Raw genomic sequence first — 12,463 nt, forward strand, 5'->3', positions numbered from 1 at the left:
ACTTCAATCAAAGATAGATAACTTTAATAAAGTGAATTTAACCCCTACTCCAAGGAGACAGCAGTTGAATGTACTTTTACCCAAGACCAGGAAGGAGTTCCTCCTACCTTATAAATGAAATTTAATTCCATACAGAAGTCCAACATCATTCCAGTGAATCAGCAGGAGGGAGTTAGACACTGCATTGATAATATAATTGAGGTCAATACCGACCCATAGCCATATATGATCATTGTAGTGCAGAATAAATATCATGTATGAGAATTGTATTGATACTTGTTGATCCAAATGGCATGCAATGAGTATATGTTACCAAAAATTGATCATATATTACAGCAAGATTGGAAATATATGCATACAGTGCTTTATAAAATGACTACTCGCCTTGCAATAGGGACAATTTCAGATTGGCTTAAATTAATTTATTTTCCAAAAAGTGATGCTTGGATTTTAAGAAGAGGATATACATCCTAAAAATAATAAAGTGCTCCTTTTCCAAAGACATTCAGTTTTATAGAGAAGAGCTGCAACAAACCACAAATGTCAAATGAATAAGGAAGCAGAAGAAATCAATGAGGAATGGAGCTGGAGGAATAAACACCCTGATCTGACCAGATCTTTGCAGCAACTTGATTTTGTTCTTTCAGTTCAGCAAACCTGAAGGGTGATTTGTGAAAGCTGAATCTCAAAAGCTCAAAGGTTCAGATTACTGTATTTAATTGCAGAAGTATTGAGAATAACATAAAGTAATGACCATGAATATTTTTTAGGTTATTTCTTTCAGAATTCATTGATTTTATGGACTATCAGAACTAATGCAGAGCATTGGAACATCAGTGCATTCGAAAGCAGAGCAGTAAACATATTTATTCATACAATTTCACAAACGGTGAATTAGAATAGGTGGCTCCAGAGATTTCCAATTCCCTGTTCCTTTCCCTTATTATTATACAACATTTTGTGTCAAGTTTTTATTTAGTCAAATATCAGTGATCTGTAACCATGATCCTGACCCGAATTACTTTCCACTTCCATTCTCCTCGTTTTCTCTCTCTGACTTTAGTCTGTCTTTGACCTCCAGGGAAAATCCTTTAAAATGATGTTATCTTTTTGCACATTTGAGAAATACATACATCATAGTAATGTGTTTTTCCGTTTATTTATGAAATTATAGAAATTAAATCATAGAGGTATGTGGTCCATTAAGCTTATACAACAATAACAACAACAAATTGCATTTATATAGGAGATTCCTAGGCACTGGGCAATTAAGGATTTGCATCAAAGGTAGGGGTTGGAATCAAGAGGGGGCAAAGTGGGGTGGAGGTGGGAAGATGACCAAAGGCACGGTCAAAGAGGAAGGTCTTGAGACAGGCCTTGAGAGAGGAAATGGAAGACACAAGACAGAGGACTTCAGGATGGAGTTCCAGAGGGTTGTGGCAAAATGGCTGAAGGCTTCACTCCAATAGTATTTTATAATGTTCAGTACAACTATGGTACTTTATATGAGATTAACCGGTTACATAATAGAAATGCAAGAGTACATACAAGAAATACCATATTAACACATTTGGTATTGTAACTATAACACTGATTGCAGACATTTAGATACCACAATAAAAGGCAAGTGGAGAAACAATGCTAATGAGATAGGTAGGTGGGTGGGTATTTGGGTAGGTGGGTGGGTGGGTATTTATATATTGTATATAATATTAATCACTAGTGGTTGAGGTTGACATTGTAATGTAAATGTATTTTGTTGGGCAAATTGTGAATATATCTAGTGGAAAAAGGCTTCTAAAAATATTGATTACAGAAGTACTCACTGTATAATTCATAAACTATCAATGCTAAATCTTGGTTTGCAGAAAGCAAACATGTAAATCAACTGTACTGTTCTTATCCTGTTCCTATTTGAAAATTATTCTATACATTAAATTGTTTTGGAAGTAACAGAGTTTTAAAAATACATTCCAAGCAAAATAAGGTGCAGCCTCACAAATGGAATCCTAATCACTGTTATCATTGATTTTATAATGATTTTGGTTTCACTATTCTCCATTTCTCATGGTCTATTACTTCATATTTATAATTTTTATAATTACACACATCTTGCCTTCTTATTACTTTGTTTTCTTCATACAATTTTCTTATGGTTGGTGGCAATGGATCAACTTTAGCTAACTGGGCCAGCTCAGCACTGTAACTCCATTGAAGACTGTCTAATTTATGAAAGTGTCTGTGAGGGATCCCAATTTGTAAAGAGGTCTGATATTGATCCTCTGTTGCTGCATCCATTTCTGCTTTTGATGGCAGCTTGTGTGTGCCATCCAGAGCTGCTAAAGCAAATGAGATCTGAATGTGGAAAAAAGGAAAGGGACAGATTGTCTTACATAACCCAATGAAGAAGAGTGTTGGAAAAGTGGTGTGAACAATGTGTTTGTAAAGTGGGGTAACCCTGTGATCTCTGACTTCTAAACCCACTTCTCTTGAGAGAAAAGGAAAAGAATAATTATAACCAGTGCAGAATATGAATATGTCTGCAGGATATTCGGTTTTATCTCCGCAGATGACTCCAGTCTCTGAAAATCTCTCCACAGCTTTTGCTTGGAGGATATTTGGAGGCAGAGGTGCTGTTAGTAGTGAATTTGCATGACTTAAAACAACCTGTTTTGCGACTGAGCACAGTTCCAGTGCCATATCAATCCCAGATGGTCCACATCCCAGAAGAATCACGTTCTTTCCAGTGAAAGGTTCAGTTATTCTGAACTCGTGACTGTGCATCGTTTGCCCTTTGAAATGCTCGATGCCAGGGATATGTGGGATGTAAGGGTCAGAATAGTGGCTGAAAATACAGAATGAATAAAGAACATGTTGACATGCAGGCTGTAGTGTGTTTTATAAGTTGCATAAATGACATAACAAGTTTGCTGTTTCATAACTACAATATATATAAAAGCTCTGAAATAAATGTCAAGACATTCCAAGCGAAAATTGTAAATTTATGTTTAATGAACGTGATTTCTAAAATTGTGACCTGTTCAACTTATGCTATTACTGACTAAATTGATGATGATGACATTACTGGGAATTGTGTGTGTGTGTGAGGGGGGAATGCTGAGCACCTGTGTGTTTAGTTGAGGCAGAGTTAACAACACTCATTTGAGAGTCAAAGGCTGCGTGATCCCACTTGCCTCAACTATGATTAATTTCTTTGATTTTTATTTGAACTCCCAGACAAAATGCAGCAGGGCATTCACCCCAGTAACAGAGAGCTGTTATTATCAGTTCTGCTCCAAGGCAACAATGTTTCATGCCAGATTGGTTGTGCAATATCTCAGAATATCCCCCACCCAGTTATTGGAAAATGGGTTGGGAGGAAGGAATTATAATAATAATCCTTGCATTTGATAATAGTGCCTTATCACATTATTAAGATGTCGCCAAGTGCTTCACAGAATATACTGTAAAGTTAATTGACTTTTGTCAAATTACTGTGAATTGATTATTTTTGGATGAAAAGTTTATCACAGATTCTGTGTTAAAATTACATTAGCAAATAAATAAACCTACCCAGTACAAACCAGAACCGAATCAAATCTCTCTGTGCAATGGGTCCCTCTTCTCAGATCTTTGGATATTATTTCCCACAGATTCTTAGTATCTCCATTGGCTCCAGAAATCGGATTCACCAGCTCAACATTTGTGCAAAACTAAGGAAAAAGTGACTCAGTAGTGCATTAACATTTTTTGTCAAAATCCTTCTCTTTTCCCTTTACTGAGTTACTACTTCCTATCTTTCTTCATGTGAGGTCTTTTCATTGATGCACAGGGATTGGTAGGGTGAGGAATATTACTTTAAATTTGTCAAATTTACTCATTTTTGGGACGGACAAATTAACTAAGTGGAAACTAGGCACTTTCCCAGAAGCAAGTTTGAGGCATCATAAAAATCAAAATGTTGATCACAATCATTGTGGGACAGAGTCCCAAAGCATTCAAAGAGCTGTCATTAATCTTAATCAGTTGATCTAATTTTGAGGAAAGCAAATATTCTTGGAGAATGGCCAATGTCACACCTATTTCTAAAAAAAGGGTGATAGAGCTTATCCAGAAAGCTACAGGCTAGTCAGCTCAACATTGGTTCTAGCCAAGATATTAGAATCCACAATAAAAGATGAAGTAACTTGTTATCTGGAGAAGGAGAATATAATTAAGAACAACCAGCATGGATTTATGAAAAGAAGGTCATGCTTGATCAACCTTATAAACTTTTTTGAAGGTGTAACCAATAAAGCAAAAAAAAGGGAATTGCAGTAGAAGTAGTGTATCTGGATTTCCAGAAAGCCTTTGATAAAGTGCCACATGAGATGCTCATAACTAATAATATGGACATGTGGAATTATGGAAGAGGTAGTTAAAGAATGGATTATAGAATGATTAGGAAAGATTTAAAGATATTTTCTTTGGCTGGAAAGAAGTAGGAAGCAAGGGTTGTACACACCTTAATCTAAGAAAATTTTCTGAAAGCATTTTGAATTGTAACAATTGACAAAACTACCAGGCTCAAGTTAATGACCGTAGAGGTGGAGGAGTTTTCAGCAATGTATTGTAATGCAGGGTTGACTGATTCCCTCCCTTCCCTCCCGGCCCCCGCCCCCTCTCTGCACCTTTGCTTTCAGCTGCTTTACGCTTTCTTTCTGTGAAAACACTTTGGTGAAAACACCGAGGTGCAATTAAGCACCAAATACTGTACTTTTATGTGAGATCGAATTCCAAACTGATCGGTGTACTGCTCCAGATATGACCTCACGTCGTTGTGACTAACAAAGGAAGGAAGCTGAGTATCGAATGGAAAATCTGGGAAACCCATTATTTCTTTCGGAAGGTTTGACCTGAAAGAAAAGATTTTTTACTTATACCTTAACATTCAAACTATCCGTAATAAATTACACAATATGCATAATATGCTTATATTATTTATTGGTAATAATCATTGCACTTGTTTATACTGTGATGCTGGAATTTTTTTATATTAAATTCTTCAATTTTGAAACTTTGGCTTCAGACATACTTTTAACATCATTATTTCATAAGCTTTAAAAACTGCATGTACACCAGTAACATTTATTTATTCTATAAAACAGAGTTTTAGTTTTGATTATTCTCATATTTGTTCCATTTTATATTTTGATTCTTACCACAAGATTAACCTGAACCGGCTTTACTTCTCACTGCTATCTTTGTCTGGTCTTTCAATTTTATTTAATTAAGCATTCTAGCTTACGTCTACTCGCAAGCTAAGGGATCAGGGATATAAATTACTGACTCTCCACAATAGCCAACTGCAACCAGAGTCAGTAAAACAGTACTTGACAAGTTGGTGTTGCCACAAGGGTTAATTAAATGTGATTAACACACCAAACTTCTGTTCCTTGAATAGAATGAGTGCCGATAAATAGTGATGTGTAGTATTAATAATAATAATAATAATCCTTGCATTTGGTATTATCAGGTCAGAAGGACGTCCCAAAGGGATCACAGGATTTACTGTGAAATTAAATGACTATGTACTTGCAGGTAAATGCGGCAGCCAACTTTGCACAGCAATGTCCCTCAAACAGCCATGGAGTTAGTGACCAATTTTATTTGGGGGTATTGGGCCATCTTAAGATATTAGTTCGGGAAAAGGTATATTTGCACCACAGTGCAATATAGTTAACCACATAAAACAAAGTTCAAAAGTAAATAATAATAACGCCATATCAGCTGCACAGTTTGTTTTGAAATCAAAGCTGATATTGTACCTGTTTACATCTAGCTAGGTTATTTCATATCTACCAAGGCCAATGCTGAGCCTGCAGGAACTCAGGGTTCGAATAACAGCGCTACAATTTTTTTCTAATACCAAACACCTCAGCCGTATTTTTGCCTGCTCTGACATCATGACAATAGTTAGAATAGTAAAGGATGCAGATACAAAGAGATGCAAAGTGCATTGTTGTGTTTCAGGTAAATAGATTTCAGATAATCCTGTCCAGAAATTTGCATGACTTTTGCTAATTTCAGTTTAAATGGTCGAATGGGGAATATCTCTCTTTCATTAAAAAAATAAAACTAACAGCCAGACAGCTACAATATTGAGAGTCACACCTGAGGTCAGAGTTCTTTGTGAAATCTTGACTGGCTTTCAATTTGCACACAGCAATGTCTGTCAGTGAAGTGACCGACCAATTTTACTTGGGGGATTGTTGGCCAAGATACCGGGTGAAAACTCCCTTTTCTTTTGAATAGTGCCATGGGATTTTTAACTTCCACCTGAACTGGCAGGTAGGACCTGGGTTCGATGTCTCATCGTGCCTCGCGACCAATTTGGCTATCACTTTCTCCTACTAAATACACAGTCATCGCACTTGACAAGAAATCATGTGTAATGCTTTGAGATATCTCGCCGACCTGATAAGGTATCATATCAAATGCAAGGATTACTATTAAATTGTTGGATTAAAATGCTGTACAGTACTGTACTTGCATTTCTTTGATACTATTTAAATCTTCACCACTGGATGGAGCAGTTTAATCCATTCCCATTGTAACTGGATCATCCTCTGTTGGTTAAGATAACAAAGATCATCCCAAGGTCTGAAATGCAGGACAAGTTTTGTCCAGGACAAAGTCCAAACCACAGAGGTGCTCGAGGGCAGCTCTCTCAGACCAACAACAAATGAACTCCAAGCCCAGGACTTAACTCTGTATTCATAAAACGTTGTGCAATAGGTAACACACAAATGTGAACTGTTATCCCACGTTTCCCACCAGTCTACCGTTTCCTCCGGGACATTTCAGCCAAATTGCTTCCATTTGTATTATTAAAGCCCGTTTTCGCAACTATCCGACTTAGGAAATGTATTCTTTGAAATAATCATGTGTTCAATCCAGCCCTAAGTTTTGCTCGTGCATCGTCATATTGTTGCATTATCATTTATTACTGTAGACTGGAGATTTTGCGACCAGTGCGACTCTGCACCTAAATAGGTGGATCGGACTGGCCCCGAATGCACCATTTCACCCCATCATCTGAGCACGTCCTCTCTGCCTTTCCTGGTGATCTTCAGCCATCGGGTTTTTCCAGCCAACACTGGCCCTCAGCTTCCCAGTCATTCCCAAAGCCACGCATTCGCACAGTGTACCGTATTCCCCGATCATTTCTCCAGTGAATTCGGGAACGGCTCTGTTTAATCAGTTCTTGTCTAATTAACACAAAAGAAAGCGCCTCTGTTCTGTAAGTACTGCGCTGCAGTTACTGTGGGATAGTTCAGACAGCGAAGCTGAACACGAATGCAATTCTTGCATTGGTGAAAAAGAAAATAACGTGCACCCCCACCCCCCCAAAAAAAATAAGCAGGACATTGCTCTCAGGCTCTTGGGATGTGATACCCATTTGCAAAGTCTCTTTGAAGTGCATCCTTGAAAATCACAATCCAACATTATCTGGACGTGTGGTTAAGTGTCTGTCTGTGTTACCTCAAATTCTTGTACATGCTGGAATGTACTGGTAAACCATAGTCATTGCGTCCCACGTTGTCGGTGTAAACCCAAGTGCCTCCCACACAGTCGGACATCTCGTAAACCACTGGAGGATGGAAATTCTCCGACCTGCTCAGGACATGACTGGCAGCACAGAGTCCGGCTGCTCCAGCTCCTATTACAGCTACTTTAAACTTGTGGTAGCTCATATTATTTTTTTTGCAAAAAACCTCCCCCCCCACCACACCTCCTTCCCCCCTACCACCAAAAAAAAAATGCAAAAATGCAACAACAAAAAAACCCACCGAGACCAGAAAATAAATCTTTCTCTCTCTCTCTCTTTTGGGGGAAAAAAAACGCACAAACACACAAAAAAACAACAAGAAAGGCGATCTTTGGACTTTCTTCCAGGTCCACCCCCCTGTCAACTTGCTGCTGTGCATCCAATCGCCGCCTGTGCTTACAGCCCACGGTTGAGGAGGACGCAGCTGGAGGGGGAGGGGGTTTCATTCGGTGTAATTAACGGCATAAATAAGGTGTTGGGTTTGGTATCAAACGGCAACAGGAGGCTTCCCTGGAGCTGCACCTCGGCTCTGACAGAGGGAAAGTGGCAGCTGTGGGGGCAACTGGAAGAGTGGCAGCTCTGGGTCCCACACAACTGATTGGTGCTGAACGTCCAAGGAGGATTTTTTTTTTTTTTTTTTTTGCACGCGTTTTTTTTTCTCTCTTGTGATGATTTATTCCCCCCCCCCCCCGAAAAGAAAGACTTTGCAAAATTGGAAAAGTTAGAAAAAGTATTTTTTTTAAAAAAAAAAAAAAATTCCGCTCTAATAATCTAATAATAACCCAACAATTTAATAACCTAATAATCACCTAATAATTTAATAACCTAATAATTTAATAATAACCTAATAACCTAATAATACAATAACCTAATAATGTAATAACCTAATAATATAATAACCTAATAATATAAATAACCCAATAATATAATAATAGCCTAATAATCTCGTCTGATAACGTTGACAGCCGCTTTTATTTAAACTAAGTCAATCTTTTGTTCGAAACTGGTAGGTATAAATGACTTTTTTTTAAAAAAGAAGAGATATTATTTCATGCGAGACAGTGAACATACTTCCCAAACGATTTCTTCATCTCTTAAGATTGTTCTGCAGTTTAAACGGCGCAGTTTTGTGAGAATGGAGGTTTTTGTTGTGTTCCCATTTCAGGGTTATTTATGTCTGTGGACATTTGCTGCAGTTCGAGGAATGATGAATGGTATTACCATAGGTTTACGTGAGGCTTATCTCGAAAGGGTTAGGCTCTTACCTGTGGATGGCCTCCCAACCAGAACTGCTCCAGCGTTCAGTTTTGCAACAGTTTATGCGGATTAATCTGTCTGCCACTGAATGCGTTTTCTATGGGTTTTCCAACCCCTGAAGCTGTTGGGAAAGCTTTTCAGTATTGTTTCCATTACATCAATATGTAGGAATTTGTGCTCGATTGATAAAGACCTTGGGCTATATCATAGCCTTCCCATAGCCTGATGTAAGGGTTTAATGATCCTGCTTCAGGAGATGATGATGGCTCTGTGTTTGAATTTAAGATGACAACATTGAACGAACCTCACGGGCAGAACATTAATGTGTGGAACACCGCTGCAGGTATTTTCACGGAGACACGTTGAAATTGAAACAGACATTGAGATATAGCTCCAACAGCTCGTGTTGCTTCCGCAAAGGACAGACTTCAATATTTAAGCATTAGCACTCCTTTGTAACGAAAGGGAGTCGGCTCGTCTTGTGCATCTTTTGTCAAAACAATGCAAAGGACTGACCTGCTCTGACACAAAAACCAGCAGGATTCCTGTGGCATAAGGAAATTGAGCAATTTGTGAATAAAATGGTGCTGCATTAAAGTGTCCTGCTCAGCATGTTGAGCACTGAACTGGTTACAGACACACTCCAGTACTTGGTGTGGTTGGCACCACCCAGTGGACGCACGACAGCATAAAACCTTTCCTCTTGTGAATATGTTCATTCTCCCCCTTTTCTAGAAATGGAACAGGAAGGCAGAAAACACTTTTCCAAGTAAATTTGAAGAAGGATCAAAATTAATACTGCTACTACTACTAATAATTCTTGCATGTGTTATAGGGCCTGATTAAGTTTTCAAAACATCCGGCTTCACTGGATTTACTGTACAGCGTAGTTCCTGCGATTCATAGGCAAAATTTCAAGGAATATGGACTAAAAGTCACCTTTCTTTTCCAAATGTGTTAATATTAGATGGATGCTGAAAAATTAGCGCCCGTTTAAGTATTGCATTCCGTAACTTAAAATAACATTCATCTAAATTTTTGTCTTTATTTAGTTTTTTTCAGAAAGTTAATTTAAGGAACAGTAAATCCACTAATTAGAGTAGGTGGCCAGGGTTGCTATTTTAATCTTTTGGCTAGTGTAGTCAGACAAGAAGATTAAGGGCTAATAATAGCCAGATGCCCTTAGCAGTATACCAGTTTAGGACAATTATAGACATAGAAAATATGGGATTGTATAACCTATACTGGCCATACAAATTTGCTGAAATTGTTTCTTGATAAGGTGGTAAAGCATAATCTTCATTTTTTGTAGAAAGGCACAGACTCTCAGCTTCTAAGCTAACAGTACGATCGTTTTTGTCAACCTGGTGTTTGACATGTGTGGAAATCCATCACCATGCTTAACAGAATCCAAACCAGGCCGAGAGTTCCACATGGGCATGGATATTTTCCATTTGTATGGAATTTCAGCCACATACTCAGCCACTACACCCAAATCTCTGGAACTCGCTTTCTCAATTCCTCCACCTCGCTCCCTTGTTATCTGTCTTTAAATGTAACCTGAAGATCAACTTCTTTGTTTGCGCCTATGATCACCTTCAACCCTGCTACTGTCCAGTGCTCTGAGGCACTGCCCTGCATGAAGGGTGCAATCTAAATGTTGTTGTACAACGAATCCCCTCTGTCAACATAGTTATTTTTTAACCATTCTTCAAAGCATATGCAAAGCATTACAGACTCTGTAAATTGGATTAAATAATCTGACAAGAACTAAAGAGGATGCGTCCATTATTAGTACCTTAAAATCCCATAATTCTTAGTTTAAATGAAACTATTGGCCTTTGCTAAAGAATTTATGCAATGGATAATAAAAGAGGCCCAAAACGTAATACGGACTGGCGAAACTCATGCTCTCTGTTTGAGAAACTATAAGATGAACTCTGAAAGTTTGGCTCATTTGATGGGCCACTGTTTTGCTAGTGAACCTTCTGGAGAAAACACACATTGGCACATGTTACATCAAGATAACACTTTTATCTTATTGAGACCATATTTCCTTAATATTTCACAAGACTTTTATTTAATATCATGGTATACGCTGTACAAAATACATTTGGTAATATATTTTTCATGATACTCATTAAATAACTACATATATACAGGATATTGTCTAAAATAGAGCCTTAATTCCACTTTCCATGACCTAGGAAGTAAACTTCTGATACACCATAGAAAAAGTCCCACTCATTTTAAAATTGGTAATACAATATAATTTAAAGTAGGTTTTCAAAGGGTTTTGGACTTTTTTCTGGAACTGAATCAAATAAATTAGAACAGTAAACAGTTAATCATATGGCACGATTGCTTCCATGAGCCAAAGGCAGCAATAAAATGTAAGTTTTTATCAGTAGCTTATATACGTTACCTAAAGATTAATGGACATGAGGAATTGATTATAAATCATTACTCTGATATTGGTGTTCAGATGATTTATATACTGAATAAATGTTAGAGGTGGTTATAAGGCAATAATTTATGCAAGCTATTCAAAAGGCTTCCTAAATGCCAGGAGTTTCATTCTCGTAGTTTATGATTAATATCTGAAACTGTGAGATTAAATTACTTTCTTGAACTTTCTCCAGGGTATCTGTTTTTTAAATAATTTATTTTGTAACCACAAGACGGTAGCTTTGTAAAATTTTGAATTTCTTTTACTGGATGTGTAATAATGACACACTAGTCATTATCATATTTTCTTAGGGGGGAGGTCAATGGAATATCAACAACAACAACTTGGATTTATTTAGCGCCCTCCACACCGGACGGCATTTCGGAGCGCTTTACAGTTTAGGATCCCGGGACCGAGCCAGTGGGAGGGGTGGGAAGGTAACCAAAAAACACGGTCGAAAAGAAAGGTCTCCTTTCTTCGAGAAGATAGGTATCAGAATTGAATCGATCACTTATGGCGGTCTCGATAGTCTGGTTCATGAGTTAGATGGGTCTCCAGTATCCAAGGCATCCACTATTGATGGCAAACCAGCGAATGTGGGCATTACCATGTGCAAATTTCCTGTCATGTTTGCCGACACATACACAGTGGTTGCGCTTTATAGTAAGATCTTGTGAAGGGCTTTGGACGCCCATGTTTCGACGATGATAAGACGCTATATCAAATGCAAGGATTATTATATTGTACAATTTAAAGGCTCAAAACGTTTCGAAACGTGCTGCAATTCTATTACATATTCCGAACCATCCAGTGTTGGTGTTCAAAGAACCCAGAAGAAAACAGTTTCCTTGTATGTTGTTTTGGGTGGGGGATAATATTTCACCGCAACATGTTGAAAGAATCGCCTTATTTTTTAACATGTTGCAGTGACCAAGGCTCTATTTACATTGCGTGACGTAATGCAGTGGGCCTACTGCCAGCGAATCTCGCAAACTCCACGAACTCAGGACCGACCCGGGCCCAATGATAGACAGTTCGAACCCACTCGCTCCTCACTGATGGCAAAGATGATTGTTGTTGTTGTTGTTGAGTGTGTGTGGGTGAATGAGTGTGTGTGTGTGTGTGGGTGAGTGTATGTATGTGAGTGTATGTGAGTGGGTGAGTGT

General features: G+C 38.1%; 1 protein-coding gene across 1 annotated transcript; it reads right to left on the reverse strand.

The window, feature by feature from the left end:
* Positions 1-849: 849 nt before the first annotated feature.
* zgc:77439 (uncharacterized protein LOC378987 homolog) lies at positions 850-7,782 on the reverse strand. Its single transcript, XM_007889361.2, has 4 exons — positions 7,525-7,782; positions 4,757-4,895; positions 3,574-3,713; positions 850-2,845 (listed from the first exon to the last, which is right to left on the reverse strand). The coding sequence occupies exons 1-4, from the start codon at positions 7,734-7,736 to the stop codon at positions 2,032-2,034; spliced, it is 1,305 nt and encodes a 434-aa protein (XP_007887552.1). The 5' UTR covers positions 7,737-7,782; the 3' UTR covers positions 850-2,031.
* Positions 7,783-12,463: the final 4,681 nt, after the last annotated feature.

The sequence above is a fragment of the Callorhinchus milii genome, unplaced genomic scaffold (assembly GCF_018977255.1).
Source record: "Callorhinchus milii isolate IMCB2004 unplaced genomic scaffold, IMCB_Cmil_1.0 Scaffold14, whole genome shotgun sequence".
NCBI lineage: Eukaryota > Metazoa > Chordata > Chondrichthyes > Chimaeriformes > Callorhinchidae > Callorhinchus > Callorhinchus milii.

What these genes read in the sequence shown, in the direction of transcription:
- zgc:77439 (XM_007889361.2), bottom strand. Translation starts at nt 7,736, where the DNA reads ATGAGCTACCACAAGTTTAAAGTAGCTGTAATAGGAGCTGGAGCAGCC. An exon ending in GAATTCGATCTCACATAAAA is followed by an intron (nt 3,714 to 4,756) that starts GTACAGTATTTG and finishes CTTTTTCCTTAG; the next exon opens with TTTTGCACAAATGTTGAGCT. An exon ending in TCGGTTCTGGTTTGTACTGG is followed by an intron (nt 2,846 to 3,573) that starts GTAGGTTTATTT and finishes CTGTATTTTCAG; the next exon opens with CCACTATTCTGACCCTTACA.